Genomic DNA, 18,371 nt, shown 5'->3' on the forward strand with positions numbered 1-18,371 from the left:
AGAGGCTGCAAAAGATGAATTTGCCTTCAACACATCAAACACAAAAGCACTATGTTTCCGTCTGATCTGTCAGCCACTTGCTTTGCTCTTCCTTCGAGTGTGTTTAAACGACGGAGGATGTTTGCACTGACGCTACCACTGAAATAAACACATTAAGCCATGCTGAGCTTTCTTATCAAAGCAATCCCTGTAGAGTGCCGGTTGACATGGACACAGTAAATATAGCCGGGAACACTTGGCCAGCAGTGCTAAAAGGTGCAGCGCTGTGCGATCTCCCCTATGGCGACAGTTGATCTGTACATTCTGCATTTTGGGTGTTTTGCTAACTCTTACTTGGATGGTATCAATTTGTGGCACCTATAGTTCTTCAGCTACTGATTTTTACATTGACCTTGTCATGAACACACCCAGGGCGAAGCAGGCTAAGAACCAAAAACAAATTACTTTGGTCCCTCTGGTTGATCAGAAGAGCCTGTGGGCTGTTTTCAAGGTCGGAACAATGCCTCACTCCTGTCATGTTTGTGCAGGACGTCTTGGCTAACACTGCAACTTCTTCAGAAGAGACTGGATTATGATGTGCAGGAAACATCTTGTAATAAATGAAAGGAACAAAGTAGAGAAGGATTTTGAGTGTTTGCTTCAAGCACTTTTTTTTACCTTCCTTCAGTACGAGCCCGGACAGACAAAATGGTACCTTTTACTCGTGCAAGAACAGAAACTGAGGCGGTTCATACGGTGGCATGCATGTGCTGTGTTCACATGCTGTACTTGTACGAGATTTAGTTGAATGAATGTGCTTACATTTAAACTTAGAATTAATCAGTGTTCAAATGTGAACAGGGAGGGTTATACATGAGCAACCTTTTTAAAAAAGGAATCCAGTTTTCTTATGTCCAAAATCAAAAAGAATGGCTAATACATGGTGATTTACAGTGCATGTAATTGGTCTGAATTCCCTGGACTTCTAGTGCTGAAAAGCCTTGAAAAGCCTTGAAAAGCCTTGAAAAGCCCAGAATCATAAGTCTCATCAGTTTAACATCTGTTTGTGTTTGTTTTGTCGTTTCAGGTTTTAATCACCATCTACTGGTTGGGTCGTGCTGCCAACGGCTGTACCTCCTACAACGGGCCCACGCTGGACCTGAAAGAGTTTGAAGGCCTGCTGGCGCAGATGCGAAAGGTTTGTCGAGTTGAATTTGGAAATCTGAAATGTGAGGAAGTGGGACATATTTGTGACCAGAATGATTTGTTGTGCACTGTCGGTTAAGTGTAGGTATAAGTTATAAATTGCATGATGGGACATCACAGCAGCTGTTATATCATATAACAGCTGCTGTGATGTCCCATGGTTATGATGGGCTTTAGTTTCATTCACCCTAACCTTAGTTTTATCCCTTGACAGAATCAAACAGGCACAGACACTTATATATAAAAACAGCACTTTCACAGTCATGATATCACCTTCATGCAATTTATTCCACGCTGTGACATTTCTCTGCTGTTCTCTAAAACTGAGGAATCACTGCCAACTCGGTACAACCACTTAACCAGATGTTCCCACAGTGAAGCCGACCAAAACAACGCCACGTTTTTACGATCCGGAAAAAAAAAGAAAGAAAATCAGGTGCACATATTCAGGATTCAGGAAGTGGCATTTACCATTATTCATGTGGAATATGTGTTAAATGGAAAAAAAATAAAGTGGGTATAAATGGAAAAGTGATTGAAAAGCAAAATGAATTTTCATCTGTAGTTATTCTGCTTCGATTTATGAACCAGCGTCACACGTAGCTTGTGGATTAAGGTGGTGAGAATGGCTGGTTTACGGGCTGCACTCAAAATTTAGATTGTGACTAAAATAAAAATGTGGATTTGAAGGAATACATTTATGCCCATTCATGAATCTAACCTACGTACCTCAAACTTCCTTGTGAAAAACAAATGATTGAGTTGGTCCGGACTAAAACCGGACTTTTAAAATACATGACTGAATTTGTACTGAATCCAGTTTCTCAAAGTCAGACTCTGACACCCAAAACATACAAAATATTTATGACCTTGAGACCTCATTATAACCTTCACACAACTCAGTCACACTGTTTGGAGTTCTTGGTCAGACACTTTGCGATGTCATTACTTCACCAATGCAAGGTGTCCGTCAGACAATGCGATAAATCCCAGACGTTATATGGTCGTCGAGCGTTCTTGGAAGCATAATAAACACTTTGTCAAAGGGGTTTGGGAGTTGCATAACAGATGGTACCGGGGTCAGGAAGAGGAAGCCTTTTTGTAGACAGGAAAGGCCTTTCCCCACCTCCCATTAGCTGCAAAGACATGTTTCAGCTGTAGACGGACAAAGGGAGGGGTCACGGAGGTGAGGAGAGAGTGATGAAGAGTGGAAGTAGGCAGAGGATGATTGATAGATGGATGTGGGAAGAATGCAGAGTTGCTGTAAAATGTTTCCAGTGAAAGTTTTGAGATTGTACTGAGTAGATTATGCAAAGGGAATTTCTTAATATTAGTTTTTGGGTCACTTTCATCACAAAGGTGTTGTCTTTTCTTGACTTTCTCCTTGGTGTAAACATGTAGGAGGCAGAAGAGGCAGAAAGCCCCAAACGCAGCATCCGTGACAGCGGCTACATCGACTGCTGGGACTCCGAGCGCAGTGACTCTCTCTCCCCACCACACCACGGCCGCGAGGACTCCTTTGACAGCCTGGACTCCTTCGGCTCGCGCTCACGACAAACCCCGTCGCCAGACGTCCCGGTCGCCCGCTGCAGCAGCGATGGTAAGGACCGGCACTATTTATATGTTGTGATATTGTTAAAAATATAAGCTCGCAGGTTAAATCGCTTCAATAGCCATTGTCGTTTCAGTCGCAGCCCTTTTGTCTCACGGAAGTAATTCAGCACAGCCTGTTTGTTTGGGTCGGCTGTGGTGTACAGATACAGAATATAGATAAATGAGGTACATTGTCTTGTTATTGGTGCTACTGTGGTAAAGCCTTTAATTCTTCCCCCTTCCATGTTTTTGCAGGACTACACCCACAGTGTTGGTCAAAGGCTATTTGAGAAAGGAATGTGTATGATCTCATTGCCCTTTAGAAATCAATTTATGTCCATTGTTTTATTTTATGTCTTCAGTACATTTAGTGGACATGATTTAATGAGGTCGGTTCTGTCTCAAAACTCCTCTGAATGTATTATTTAGAGTGAAATAACACACACATGCACTCAAGGTGGGTTTCCATGGGCCTGTTTTATTGCAAATGTTTATTTGGTGCATAAAAACAAACAGAATGAGAAGAGAAAATTAAGTCGTTTTTAAGCTTGAAGGAGAAGTTGGTTTATCAATAAATGATAAATGCAAATAGATCATTAAAGGTTTCCGTCAATAAAGGATCATATTTTGAGTGAAACACATTTCACTTCACTGGAAAAATGTTGGAAAAGGTGGATGAGAGGAGGTCCCTGTGGCCTGATGAGGAAACCACAGCATTCCTCAATTTAGTGCAAGATGCAAATATTACGACAAGTGTTTTTTAATTATACTAATTAATCACTCATATCCATCCAAAAAGTTTCTTGTGTTTGTTTATTACATAACTCCTGCTCGGGTCGCCCTTGTCTTTATGTCAAATAACACGGGTTTATACTTCAGAAAGTGTGTTCTGTTGTGTCATATTAACACAACCGTCCTGCGACTGTGTCAGGTGACATTAAACACAACACACGCGTTGTTTATTTTCCTCTCCTGGGGATGATTAAGTCCGATTGAAGCGATGAAAGTTGTTGAATCCAAAAAGGATCTGATTTTTAATTGCATGTCGGTTTGTTTTCAAACAGACAAAACAGTCTTTCTTTCTTATTTATACAACACAGCTGTGGCCTGTGTGGAGAAAAAGCAAATGCTTTTTTATATTAATGTCAATATGTCTCAACTGTTTTTTAAAACTGTGTTTGGCTGCCTCACCTCCTCTTTAGTCCCCATTGTATCATTAAATTGACTATAAAAATAATGGTAAAACGCATTCTGCATAATGTGAAATCGTATGTAAAGGGACAATCATGATTAATTGAAGGGTTTCTTTGAAGGTCAGAGGTCAGGCATGGTGACGTATCATTTAATATATTTATTACAACATGCCTTTATCTGCTCATCATCTTTCCTGACTCTTATCACTGAACCAGTCTGTTTTTATTCTACAGTCATTTCATTAACTTCTGCATCATTTTCAGTTCACGTGTTAATGTAAAGTATGTCTGCCCTGTCATTGACATCCACACAAAAGCATGTTTCGTGTTTGTGTGCTGGTTGCCCTGGGTTACGGCTGTATGATGACTCCTGAAGTGCAGAAATGAAATGAGTGACACTAAAGAGAGATGAAGAAGGGAGAGAGAAAGAGAGAGAGAGAGGTGTGGTCGTATGAATGGAAGCTTTTTGGCTTGTGTTTTCTGTCAGCGGTGATGAAACCTGAATGCTTGACACTTGATGTAATGTTATTGTTGCAACAGTTCAGCACTGCATGTATGAGCCAGTGTTCAGATGTTAGCGCTGTCACTTTATTTTTCCTATTCCTATGAAGATATTCAGCTCTTTTCATCCTCCATTTTCATTGCAAATCTCAAAGTTAAAATAGATTAATAAGTTTTGACAGATATCTGAATTTCAATAGTCAATTCAGCCTCTGTGATTAAAAATAACAGTAATTATAACAATCTATTTGTCTTCAAACGCAGACGTCAGTGTATGACATTTATCACGCTAACCAATCAAAAGTCAATTTATTGACTTTTACCTTCTTTGTTCCTTCTCTATTCCTGAGTCATGCACTCAGAATTCTCCTCTGTGCACCTCCCACACAACACAATCCACTTAATTAAGACTTTTCAGTACTGATACACTTACTGTAAGTCTCTATATTTCAGTGGAAGGAATCAATGCACACTTATAGTCTGCACCGGTGAACCATACACAACACAACCTCAACAATAAGGTCACATAACATCTTTTGTGCTGTGTGTTGAAGTCGTAAACAGTTAAAAATGTTGCCTTTTGCTATAAATATTATTACTGCAGCAGTCGTGACAAAGCTTAACATACATTTCTTCTCTGAAGTGCATGCTGGGAAAGCGGCACATCCTGTCCAAGAGCATTTTTGTTTTGTTTGAGGGGAAGTACAAAGAAAGATTCTGTTATCTGAAGCCTGAGCTGCTGTCAACAGTCCAACAAAGAAAGCAGTTGTTGGGGAAGTTGATGTTTGATTGCAAAAAACAACAAAACACATATGACAATTCTGCATAAGGACTGTGTGTCCGACTCTAAGCGACTATTAGCAAAAGTATAAAGTAGATGTCAGGTGGTAGAAGTAACATTTGTTATCACCTGAATCTAAAACAAGGACATCAAGCTTGTTTTTGACTGATGTTCAGAGGTTAATAAGGGTGACATCAGTTCCATGGTAGCCTCGATAGACAAGAATTCAAACCTAGAACGAGGTGTTAATGAAAACCTTCTGCTCTTATTGTGCAACCAATGAAACGACTGTGGTCTCTCTACCGACCTGTGTAAACCACAGCTGATTAGTCGTGTCGTGAAGCAGCTTGTGTTTCCATGAGGCAAATGAAGGATATTGCAAACTGTTGAAAAAATGAGGAGGCAGAGAGAGAAGTTGCTGGTTTAGAAGAATAAAGAGGCTAGTTAGTCGAAACCAACATTTCTGCCTCAGCGGTTTCAGATTTGCACGCCTGATCATATTTCTGAAGTCCTACAGCCATCTTTGCAGTTTGCATATCGTTGTTGTTTCAGATCAGACCCTGGAGGCACAGGTGAGAGAAGTGAGGAAAGCACAATGCATTCATCAACCAATCACAGAGAACCATGAATGCACCCAGAGGAAGAGTATCCATTTATTAAAATACACACAAACAGGCTCTCGGGCAGATTTCCCTTTCCCTATTCAGACGTGTAAGCTGACTTCCCTCTGACAGCAATTAGAGAGGGAAAAAAGTTACATTTGATCTGTGGAGGAAATTCAATATTGATGATGTTCTTTTGTTTGTGGATGGATTCTTCTATAAATAAGGCACTTTGTGCTTCTGGTGCTTGTATAGTAGAAATCCTGAGTGATACCCACTGTTTGAAAGAATATCCGTAGTGATCGCACTAAGATGGATTTTCTCAAGGATTTTGTAGTCTAATACATTGTAGTGGGCTTTTCACTGAAATGGCAGGTAAATTATTATAGTATTAGCACATTTGCTTTTATTGTATAATATGATTTTGTTAATTAGGTCAAGGCAGTATGTCAACTTTAAAAAGTCAGTCTCAGAAGAAACACTGAAATAGATAAAGCAGGGTCTGCATTAAAGCTCTCAGTCAGATCTACCGTGTGCTTTTATCCCCAGGTTTGTGGTGCTTCCCACATCATGTAAATTCCTTCCTCCAAATCTTCTCTTGCTTTGCTCCCAAACAAACAGACGTCAGCTTGTGTTTCACTCCGGTCCGTGCTGATGCTGTAGATCACAGTGTAACATCCTGCTGCAAAGGTCAGCCCCAGTAACAGCTCTCAAAAGTAACAAGCCTGACTGTCTTTGATTCAACACAAATGTAAACTAACCCGGGCTTCTTAAAAGCTCTGCTACACTGCACTGCAGCCCCAGATCAGAAAGTAATGCATCTGTGGTTCATGATACGCTAAAAAAAAAAGACCCAAAGTTGATCCTAGAACGTGTCCTCACTTTCTGTCACTCTTCATGTGTGTTTCTGCTCCAGCGTCTCAGTCACTTATGGACGTGGACTCCATGGTTTTGACTTGTCCTTTACCGTGACTGCATGTTGACGATTATCGATGTAAATAACAGCCTTTGAAGCTCCGGTACAGTATACGGCGCTGACCCGCGATAAAAGTGCACACTTCAGTGTTACCATGTGTGCGATGAGACGTAGATCACCCCTCGTAGTCGTGTTGTTTGAAGATGAACGGACTCCGATGGCAAAGTCATTCATGTTTCCAACTGATGGGTAAAGAGTCGTTTATTGAGCCTCAAGGCTTTACTTTTTCTTTTTCAATTCTATTCATAGAAAAAGAGAAAATGTGACGTTTTTTTCCACTTGTAGCTCCGGTCGCGTCCACATGTATCTCTTCTAAACCAGCGGAAAGTTTTATTAGTTTGATCTGGTTGGAAAATATAGAAATTGAGTCATGCATTTATTGGCCATAAATTGAGTACACGTGCATCTGCGGGAAAGGGGAATTCCAGTAGCACATGTGTGGAACATCAGGGAAGACCTTGGGAAAAGCTGCAGGTATCAGTTTTCCTCACTTTGATGTTACTGAATATGGAATAGAATGAATTTAAAAAAAAAAAGGCCTACATTTTGGTGGAAATGATTGTTCTCGTGAATTATGACCATGCAATCTACTCTGTGAACCTCGTCTTCCTTTCCCTATACTGTCAACATCTTGCAGAGGAATTTAAGACTTAAAAGCAGGAAAAGTCCTTGAGCGATGCACGTCTGCAGAGCCAGGTGTCTGCACTGACATTAAAGTGCCAACAACGTGTTTAAAGTCGGACACAGACGGACGCGGTGGCATCCGAAGTGAATTGTTTCCGAACTGCAGGCTACAATTTAGTCAGAGCGAGCCACACAATACACATTTACTAAAGATTTATGTTGCATGCTTTGTCTAACAAAAAAAAAAAACAGGCCATCAACCTGTTTGTGGTTGATTTATGTTCAGCCACTGGAATGCACCGCGTCTAATAACACTGTAGTAGACCTGCGTGACGTAACAGCCTGGGGATGACTGTAGGATTTCAGTGAAATCAAAGTTTTTCCCCAACCACAACCACATGTTTCTCTGCTCTGTTTATTTTTGTATTTATTCTCTTAATGTCTTTGTTTTACTCCCTCCATTCTTTGTTTTTGTCTGTGTCTGTCTCTCTGATAATGACTCAGATGCTTCTCTGCACTCTGGGAGTCATAAAAGGGAATCGCGGTCATTTTCAAAAGCCATTATCACACATTAAAGACTGTGTTGGCTTTACGTGCATAGTATATATAATCTGTGCTGCCCATTCACATTCACCTGGAAGCTATCATGTGTCATCAACCTGTGTTCTTGCTACTGCTGCTTCTTTATCGGTCGTCAGTCACCTCTTTGATGTTTTTCAATTGCAGGTGTATTTAATAAGCTTTTAGTCTGTGACCTTTTAGTCAGGGCACACAGAGGCATACTCTTTCTAGGTGTTTAGTTAATCGTTAGTTGCATCTCACTGATCGATTAATCGCCTCTGAGAGGATGTTATACAACGTTTTGGCATCAGCACACCTGCCTCTGATAGCGGCCAATGGCCTCCACCCGTCATGTGGAGACGCAGGTCACCGCTCTGCATGATCTGGCTAGAAGTACATGTAGTGCTAATTATGGGTCAGTTATGCTTAAAGGTTGTGTGTGTGTGTGAGTGAGTGAATTTCTCCTAATGATTGATAACAAAAACTCCATAAAGACTCTATGAAACAAAACCACTGTTGGATCTATAAATGATCCAATGCATGAGGGCGTGTGTGTAATGTGGAGTCCACAGCATGTTGAGATGCATTCAATGACCCTTGGAAATGTCATAATATCTGCATGCAGTCCACTCAACAAACACTTGCTGGTGCATAGTCATTGGAGGATGGGAATATACTCTTTTTTTTTGTCAATGCTGTAATGTATGAAACACTTTTCATATTTTTATGACTATTGTAAATTTCTGAAATGTCTGATGCTATTTCCTCTGTTGATTAATCTGCTACTGGTTATTTCATGCTGCAAACTATTGTTCTATCATCCTTTAAAAATCCAGTATGAGTCGACCTCTAATATGTACAGAGCTTATGTAAACTGTACAGTCACTTGAGTCAAAGGGTTCAGCCAACACTTCCACTTGAGCTTGCAATCAAATCAGCTACAGAGTGACACATCAGCGCTGTGCACACTAAAATCTCCATTAATTAATAAGCTGCTTCATCCCCTCTGCTCCTCCTCCTCCGCACAGGTCGTGGCAGCGACTCGGAATCCGACGGTCCCAACCTCCGAAAGATGCCCGACCTCCGCAAAGACGACATGCTGGCACGTCGGACGTCCGTCAGCGAGCCGCGGACCGCCATGCCCTTCAACCAGTACCTCCCCAACAAGAGCAACCAGAGTGGATACGTGCCCACACCGCTGCGCAAGAAGAAAAGCGACAAAGAGGACGGAGGACGCAAGAGCTGGAGTACTGCCACGTCACCTATAGGGGGAGACAGACCTCTCAGGTGAGTGAGACTGCAATGAGAAATGATTATGTAAAGCAAGGTCAGTGTAGTTATTTAGATGGTCATTAAACCTCACTGTTCTGATGACACATTTCAATTAGTTTAAAGTGCATTTTTGTGGAAATGATAAAACTACCCAAGATTTTTAAGATTGACTATTAGTTTATTTATCAGGTTTAGCATTAGCAACGCCCTAATACACATACATTAGAACGTTGTCAAACTTTCTATCCGGGGACTCTTTATTTATATTATTTATAGTATATTAATATACTTTCTCAAGGTTCAGCTGTCTGGAATAAAACCCCTCAGCGTTTGATTATTTTTCTTTCCAGCACTGTAGAGAAGGGCGTGGCTGATGGAGGCCATGTGTGCATTTTCATTTGCTTTTGACTCTGATTGAACCAAAGTGTGAAATTCCCCACATATACAAAAATGAAACGCATTAAAGCCTAAATGTCTTTGTGGTATTCGTCGGGTTGGCATGTCATGTGTGCAAGAGCGCTAGGATTCTATTTCCATGATGTTGCTTTGATCAGCTGTGACGTCAGTGTTTGTTGTGTGTGACTCGTTTACGGGAGAGTTGAGACTTAAACGGGCTAATGTTTTGTGGTTTGGATAATGTGTTCAGGGACAGCAGGAGGAATGCTGTGAGTAGGTGGATATACTGTAGGGAAACAGTGTTGCTTATCTTTCATTTCCCCCGTCGTTAAATTCCTCCATCATGATAAGTTGCATCAAAATGCAGATGTAAATTCATATTGTGTGTATTGTTTTCCTCATTCTCCATTTTCTTCCTCCTTAAACCTCATGTGAACCCACTCATCCATCACCTCATCTGTGTGTTTTCCCCGCGTCACGTGACTGTCTCGTTGCTAATCTCGATCCACTGTGATTGCGCCGTCCTCTCCGTTGTGTTCTGTGTGAATATGTGGTCTAACAGTCCAAATGGCAACCCTAGGCTAGACACCCAAACTCCACACTCCACCCCGCCCCCTGAACCCCACACACAGATTCATGTGGACCATCAGAGAGTAGAGGAGGAGGAGGAGGAGGAGGAAGGGGAGCTTACTGCATCCACAGCGAGCAGGAGGAGCAGTGAGCCTCTGCACTGTAGCCTCCTCCAGCCCCATGCAGAGCCTCACACGGAGACTGTAACTCACCCGACAGTCACATCTGAGTACAGGTCTTTACCTTCACATTCATACTGTAGTTTCTCTAATTCAAAACATGTCATTCACGCTTGTATAATTTATATATCACGTATATTGACGTATATTATACATGTTCTGTGGCTGCAGAGGGAGCAGATGATGTCTCTGAGGCAGAATTCAGGGGCAGAACCTCGCACTTGAGTTTCCATGTGAATATTTTTCATCAGGACTGATTATCTGGCAGAAAATATTTCTAATTTCCACATCTGGTGTTTTCATGCGAACTCTCTTTATTCTTTGGTGCCTTCATTTCCAGATCATTACTTAATTCTATTCTTACCCCGAGCAGGATAACAGGGAATTAGCAAGAGGAACACATTGTTATTATACAAGGTCTTACCCCAGCAGGCCTTTACTGTAGTGGTCAGGCAACAAAGTGAAGGTTGTTATCTGTCAAAATGCAGTGGGATGTGTGATTGTGGAGTTTCTCCTTCAAAACAGTGTCGGTGTTTCAGTGTGTTTCAGGCAGACGTTTCATTCACAGTCCTGTTATTGAGCTGTTACACTCACGCAGCAGCTTTTTCAGCAGTTTCCAGCATTTTTCTGGCACTGATGTGAACGACATTGACTGGATTGTCAACATTTCAATGCAGTGAAGGGATCCTCAGTTAGAAATCGGACTGGTTTTTAACTGTGTGCCAAGGAACACGTGGGATTTCGAGGATACTTGTAAAATCTCAAACGTGTTCAGGAGGGAAACTAGGGTGGAATTTGTGTGTAGGCATGAGGGAAAAAAAGGATTTTATTTGTGTTTTCATGAGAAAACATGCTGAGATGTTTATTTCAGTTTATTTTTATGGAAGAGTGGAGCTGCAAACCTTTATGACATTTGCGGGTAATATTGACCACACATTTAGTTGAGTAAAAGACACATTCAGTCCACCTGATAAAATCAAAATCAAGAAATAAAAGAAACGGTAACCGCGGAAACACAATTGATACCGTTGTACTTCCCGTTTTTTATTTGCACTTGACCTCTTCCCCCTCACGATTTCTGCCAAAAACTGCTCAGACCTCCGCACACCAACAAACACTTTCACACACACACACGTACAGTACGGAACATGAATAGGCCGATCCACCCTCAGGATGTAAGGAAATGAGACCATCATCCTTTCCTGACCCTGAGCAGGCTGAAAAAGAAGCCTTGCCCCTTAACTGTCGGCAGCTGGCCAGTCTCTCGCTCCCCCACCACACAATAATAAGCCTCACACAAAGTAGGCGTTCATCACAGGTTGACAAAGAAAAGATCATTTGATGATTTGCTTTCACATGCAGTCTCTGCTGTGAGCAGGCTCCTCCACAGGCTCTCTGATGATTGCTGATGATAACCACACAGCAGTACGTTTTTTAGTTTGCTTTGCTCCCCACAGCAGTCCAGCTCGCTCCTGCTCAGAGGAACTGTTCCGCCGCTCGCCAACAACTCCGTCAGGAAACGGAAACGCCATGGCAGCGTCGGGAGGGACGCCAGAGAGGGAGGAGTTTAGAGTGAGGATGGTAGTCGCTGGCACTCCACCTGTCGCAGACGTAGACCAGGTGGAGAAGCAGGTGTGTCGACTGCTGACCTCTCCTAAACGCATTGCCACCCTGAGTCCCTCCCACCTGCTTTCAGTGCCCGCTGCCATGGCAACCACTTCAAAAGAAACAGCCAGTACGGGCAAACGAAGGGGCAGGGCACTGAGTGAAAGTGACGACCCACAAGGAGGGACGTCGTGGTTGGACAACGATCTTCCAGCAACGTGAGCCCCGTCCAGCAGCTACACTACATTTGAATGAAATGTTGCCTCATTGAACTAAATCTAAACAAATCAACCATTTAACTGAGAGGAAACTCTTATGTTTCCCATGATTCCTTTGCATAAGCCATCCAAGCATGTGACCTTGACCGATGGCAGCAGCAATGTTCCTACGAGCACGGATGACTTAAACATCTGAGGATTGCATGGGACTTTTAACATGAATGCAAAGTCATATGGTTTGTTTTAATTGTGTAAAAAAAAAAAAAATGCATGGAATCTCTGAATTCCACTGTCTTGCTATTTATTTATTTTGCTTTTAAGACATTTAGAAATTAAAAAAGGTTTGGTTTGAGGATGTACGTGATTAACTGTGCATGGTTTGGATGGAAAACCTTTGTTTTCGTGAGACTCAGTTGGAGAATAATTCCCACTGATGCTCAATTAAAGTTCATCAACCAAGATATTTAAAAAAAAGAAAAAGGGCTGGAATTCTTCCTCATTTTAAAATGCATATAAATGCAAAGTGGTCCGTTGTTGGTCATTTTCTTTAAGACGGCAAATATAGAAAGTAATTCCACAATAATTTTAATGAGTTTACACTTTGCATATTTTTGTCTGTGACGGGAGACTTTGACTAATCACAGTTTACCTACTGCAGCTTTAAGTCATCATATAGAATACTGTAAGGCAGCCATCTTGAGTCGAATTTAATCATCGTCTTCTCTTGTGGTGACCAACCATGGACCACACTTTGTCTCACACCCATGTGACATCACAGAGACATCACACACACTTGTGGGTTCAGGCCTGAACCCACAAGTGTGTGCTGGTCACACACAGAAGCAGATGTTGCTCTTGTGTCGTCTAATAAAAGATGCATGTGCTTATTTCTTTTATTTTACTCCAGTTAAGATGATTGCATATATATGTTTATCTGTTGTATGGCTGCAGGGTTTTGTTTCTGCAGTAAATGTGGCCTCTGCTCTGTCAGAGCTGTGTTTTGGATAAGACTGCCCCCTTGTGCTTGGTTTGAGACCCTAAAACTGACAAATACATCTGCCTCCCCACACTGACTACACGTATTTGAAATCATATCATGACGTGCATCATCAGCTAAAAATCATATCACATGGCTGTGTGTACGTTTGTCTCTGTGTTTATTTGTGTCCTCTGTCTCTCTCTCTGTCTCTCTCTTTGTCTCTATCTCTCTCTGTCTAACTCTCTGCTCTCCGTAGATTCAGCCGCACAGATAGTGTGTCGGACGATTCACAGTAAGTTGTCTGTCGGTGGCGTCCGGCTGTCTGGCACTGACTGCACTTATAAAACAAAACCTGTTAGTTAATCGTTTAATTGTTTGATTTTATTGATTCAAAAAAAAAATCTGCTGAATGGGTGAATTCATTTAAAGAGCTTTTTTTGATACGACCGACAAAACGTCACGTGCTGACTGACACAAGAGAGTTGTTGTGTTTTGGGGTTTTTCTTTAAGAACACTTTAATGTCAGAATGAATTAAATCAGTGCTCTAAGTTGGCGCTGTAGCTCCATCAAAAGAGTCAGGATCAATTATATTTGTTAAAAGTTGTAAGTATGTTTAAAAAGCTCTGAATTCTATCTACATATGATTTTTTTTTCTTCTACTTGAATCACATATCACAAATACGACGGAATATTAGCGCTCCAAAATATTCAGTCTTCGAGAATAAAGTCTTAATTTATGAGATTAAAGTCGTGATATTCTAACCTGTTGTTTTAGAAGAGGAGAGCAAGAAACATCTTTTCCACAGAAAAGCAGACGGAGAAAATAGCTACAACTGGTCGACTGCAGGTTATCGTGTCAGTGGGCCGTTCAGAGGGGTTTTGTGGTTTCTCTAGTTGATCATATCCATACGCCTTAAGGCGTTCGGGTCTCTTCAGGTGCTCGCCGAACCTGGACTCCTTCTGGATCCAAAATCTTTATCAGTTGCATTGTTTCTTGAGAAACCACAAAACCCCTCTGAATGGCAGCTGATGCATCCACTGATAACCCTGCAGTCGACCACTTCCAGCTACTTCTAAAGCAGCGATTTCCTCCAAGTCCGCCTGGTTCTTTCTACTGAAGAGATGCGTTTTCTTGCATATACTTTTTAAAGTCCTGATACTTATGACAATGTGATGCTGCCAAAAGATGTTTGTGAAACCTATTCTAAAGTACAATTGCATGAAATGCTCCACAGCCTCATTTGAACAACTCTCCTCTTCCAAAACAACAGATTAGAATATTATGACTTTTTCTTCAAAGTGGCCCTAATACTCCGTCATGCGTATCATATAATAAGTAAATTAACCTGAGTCGAGGAGCACGTCTGTCACTCTGCTTTCATGTCCCCAATCTCTCCGCTCCATCTGAAGTGTCGTAACGAGACACTTTGAAAGAAACTGATTGGACGGCGCTCTTTTCCTCTCAGATTTACTCGGTGCCTGCAGCAGTGGCTGCGGAGAGGAAATGACTAAACTATTGCTGCGACATGACATTAGTGCTTCTGCCAGCTGCTGCATGTTTCACCTAACACGACCATTTCCGCTTCCCATCGCTAATGAAATACATACTCGCAGACGACTCGCAGGCATGCGAGGGTACAATGTAGAGGAGCAGGTTTTTATTGAGTATTGAATTTCCAACATTCAATATTCCAATAATGTGAATATTGTGCTTAATTTGGGAAAATACATTCAGATTATGTTCACATGAGTTGTTATTTTTATTTTTTTATTCTTTTTAACGTTTTATTTTTGTAATGCAACTTTAGATTGAATTGCTCTTTTTGCTTATTTTGGGATAGAATATTCAGATTAAGGTCAGAAAACGCTGTTTGCATTGTAGTGTGTTTATGAGACTGTAGTCTTTGTTTGGCTAATCTTGGATTATTGCTGTAATATGGAAGAGGTTGGAATATTTATTTTTCCTGTGTGACCCTAATCCTCTTCCGTACTGTAAAACATTGACGTAGTACAATCTTTTTTTTTTCGTGTTTGAATTATTTCCAAATAATTTTGCACATTTTTTTTCTAAATCTGACCATGACAGAAATCTAATCAGTTGAGCTGCATGTTTCTAACTTCAGTGTCTTGTCTGTAATGAATGCTGTAACGTCACTGACTTAACTAAAAACATGATCAATGTAAACGTTCTGTAACTGTTGCTTTCTCCACTATGAAAACAGTTCAGATTGTTGCCTGCACTGCACACAAAAAATAACTTAGTCCTGTTTGATTTGTGTGCAGGAGCAGAAGATTGGGATGTGATGGATGAGCACGAGTTTATCTTTTAACGTGCACAGTTTTCATTTCTTCTTTTTAACCGCACACTTCACTGAACTGATTTCTGCTTTCAAAGTATGTTTTTGTTAATTATTATTTTCATATCATAATGTTTTACAAAAGGAAATCTTTGCAAACGTGTGAATCATCATTGCTGGTTCTGACGGTAACTTAACCTTCGGAGTCTTAGAGAATGATTGTGTCACAGTTTTTGTCTGCATCCACAGAACTGTGTGCAATTATAAATGTCAGACACACAAACAAACTTTGCTGCATTTATCGTAGAATGACGAGCAGCGATAGAATCATCCTTAAAATAACAATTACGCCCTGTTCTTAGAAGTGACTCAGGTTTGTCATCATTCATATTCTCTCTCTCTCTCTCTCTCTGCCTCCTCCTCCTCAGGAGTGTGAGTATGATCGACATGCGTGGTGAAGAGGAGACCATCACGCAGCCCCATAATCAGGTGCGTCATGCGCTGATGCACAATCAGTACACCAAGATGAAGGAAGAGGAGGATCACTGGCAGGATGTAAGTGTCTAAGATTTGTCTTATTTGTTTCGTCCGTGTGTATTTATTCATTTTTTTTGCTTCTTTTCTGCTGTGAGAGAACTTTTAAAATCCTGTTTTATCTGCACAACGTATTCCTTCCCTCTGCAGTTCATCAGTTTTATTCTTTTTTGATTTCCAAAGGGTGAAAAATGATCTTACCGTGCTCCACTTGCACAACCTAAATCAGTTCACTTGTGCCACAGCTGTTTTTGCAGCTCTCGTCCTGTCTCGCTTGTGTTTTCTTCTGTATCTCCCGATGCGTTTGCTTCAATGTGCTCGTCTGTGTCCAGGACCTGGCGAAGTGGAAAAATCGGAGGAGGAGTGTTTCTCAGGACCTGATCAAGAAGGAGGAGGAGAGGAAGATGATGGAGCAGCTGTTGACTGGAGACACCTGTATCTCGCAGAGGAGGAGAAGCATCAAGACGTACAGAGAGATCGTGCAGGACAAGTAAGTGCAGTTCTGCTAAGACACCGAGTGCAGAGCGGAAAGTAGGTCTTTGTCATGGAAGAGAACTCGATACACAGCCTAATTCTTAGTAGCAGGTGACAGCGACTCCTCATGGAGTTTAATTAAGTAGGTCTCCCACAGGGGGGAGTGAAACAGGAACTTGAATTATACAATCTTTGCTATAATCTAGTTTAATAATAGACGGAAGTCTGTGTATATTCCATATTCCATAAACGTTATTCAGTCAAGAGCAACAGGCGGTCCTCTCTCCTTGTTGAGGCAGTTTGTTGGTGAATAAAGGCCCTCGAGGGACGAGAATACAAACAACAGCAGTGAACTGGTTTGTCAAAGTATGACATCACTGACATCAGCTGTAACTACTGCAGTACTTGGACCTGTTCTCTTGCACACTCTGGTGCCCTCAGTAAGTCACGTGTGAAGTTTAAATCCCGTCAAGCGAACTGTAGGACAGTTATGCGAGGAACAGAAAGACCGATCTTTATCCCCCCTGTTCCCTCTCTCCTCGTGTCACCAGAGAGCGTCGTGAGGAGGAGCTGCGTGATGCCTACAGAAGAGCCAGAACCCCAGAGGAGGCGTCGGCCATCCTCCACCGTTACGCCCAGCGCTTCTCCATCAGCGACGCCGTCCTGGAGCGCCTGCAGCTGCCAAAGCTCTTGGATCGCAGCATCTCCGCCGACCCCTCCTTCCCCGGCTCGCCCTTCCCTCTCTCCCTCTCCGCCTCCCCGACGACCCCCGACCCCTTTGACGAGGACCCCAATGGCCCGCTGAGGTTCCTGCGCCAGCAGTCCGCTCCGGCTCCAAAGTTCACGTCCACGCTGGAGGCGCGAATCGAGGAGTTTCCCAAAGACTCGTCCTCGCACCAGCGGCCCCAGATCCGCTCCCGCTCGTCTGAGCCGCCGTCCACGCACTCTGCTCTGTCGCCCAAACCGGTACCTCTGCTGACACCCAAGCCTTACTTTGAGTCCGGAGCCAGAGCGGCTGAGTCGAGGGCCAACAAGGTGAGTGTGACTGTGGAATCACCTCCTCCTCACATTAACAATGAAACTGTGTGTGGTTTTTAGATTGAACCAACTTTTTAACACCATGTGGGTCAGTTCCTTGTCAGATGCCCGGTTGTCATGGTGAAATGTGACCTACTTTAAAAATGCCTAAAATTATCCTGCAGGGTTTCAATAGCACTTAACATTACAGTACAGTATTAATGAAGGAACAGAATGATAATATTTTCTTTGTAATACGGCAATAATGTAAAGTTATATTATATAAAACTGTCTTGTTTCTTCATCTTGTCTCATTATCAAGCTATTACATTAGAAATAATGTGGCATTACTGTGATATTATCTCCTTACATATTATAAAATATGACCATGCTGTTACACAACAGTTGAGTGTTGCCAGAGATTCTTTGTTCAGGTTTATGAGAATAAACTTATCCTTTTAAGTTAAGTTAAACAGTTGTCTAAGGCATGACTGAGGCCTTGACCACTTTGCTTAAGGATACTTCCCAGCATTGGTTGGCCTCCTCTCCTCGCAGGGCTGATGGCTAAATCCCCCTTCATCTCTCTTGGCATTTACATTAGAATGCCACTGAGCCGCCATGGTGACGAGCCAACGGATTTCTCTGGAAAACATGAGACTTCCCTTCTTGCAGAAGAAGCGCGTAATCTTTCAATTAAGCTCAAAAATGCTCGCGAAAGAATCTGTTTCCTTTTTTCTTCTGGAGAAAAAATCCCAAACGGAAATATTCATAATGAGATCTCATGTTTTGTTGCAGCGGAGAGGGAGGGGCCAG

The 18,371-nt window shown here is 42.0% G+C and overlaps 1 protein-coding gene across 9 annotated transcripts in view; it reads left to right on the plus strand.

Annotated features, from left to right (window-relative positions):
- The window catches only part of LOC122778314 (LIM and calponin homology domains-containing protein 1-like), a 75,200-nt gene that overhangs the window by 44,073 nt on the left and 12,756 nt on the right, over nt 1-18,371 (plus strand). For 3 of the 9 annotated variants that reach the window (XM_044040056.1, XM_044040057.1, XM_044040059.1), the window contains exons 6-14: nt 1,067-1,177; nt 2,587-2,785; nt 9,045-9,303; nt 10,247-10,489; nt 11,891-12,256; nt 13,492-13,527; nt 15,962-16,088; nt 16,400-16,557; nt 17,093-17,576. In XM_044040056.1, coding sequence (XP_043895991.1) covers nt 1,067-1,177; nt 2,587-2,785; nt 9,045-9,303; nt 10,247-10,489; nt 11,891-12,256; nt 13,492-13,527; nt 15,962-16,088; nt 16,400-16,557; nt 17,093-17,576 — 1,983 coding nt within the window. The remainder of the gene's footprint in view (nt 1-1,066; nt 1,178-2,586; nt 2,786-9,044; nt 9,304-10,246; nt 10,490-11,890; nt 12,257-13,491; nt 13,528-15,961; nt 16,089-16,399; nt 16,558-17,092; nt 17,577-18,371) is intronic. The other 6 variants (XM_044040058.1, XM_044040060.1, XM_044040061.1 and 3 more) reach the window with 6 other exon arrangements.

Source organism: Solea senegalensis, linkage group LG12, assembly GCF_019176455.1.
Source record: "Solea senegalensis isolate Sse05_10M linkage group LG12, IFAPA_SoseM_1, whole genome shotgun sequence".
Lineage (NCBI taxonomy): Eukaryota > Metazoa > Chordata > Actinopteri > Pleuronectiformes > Soleidae > Solea > Solea senegalensis.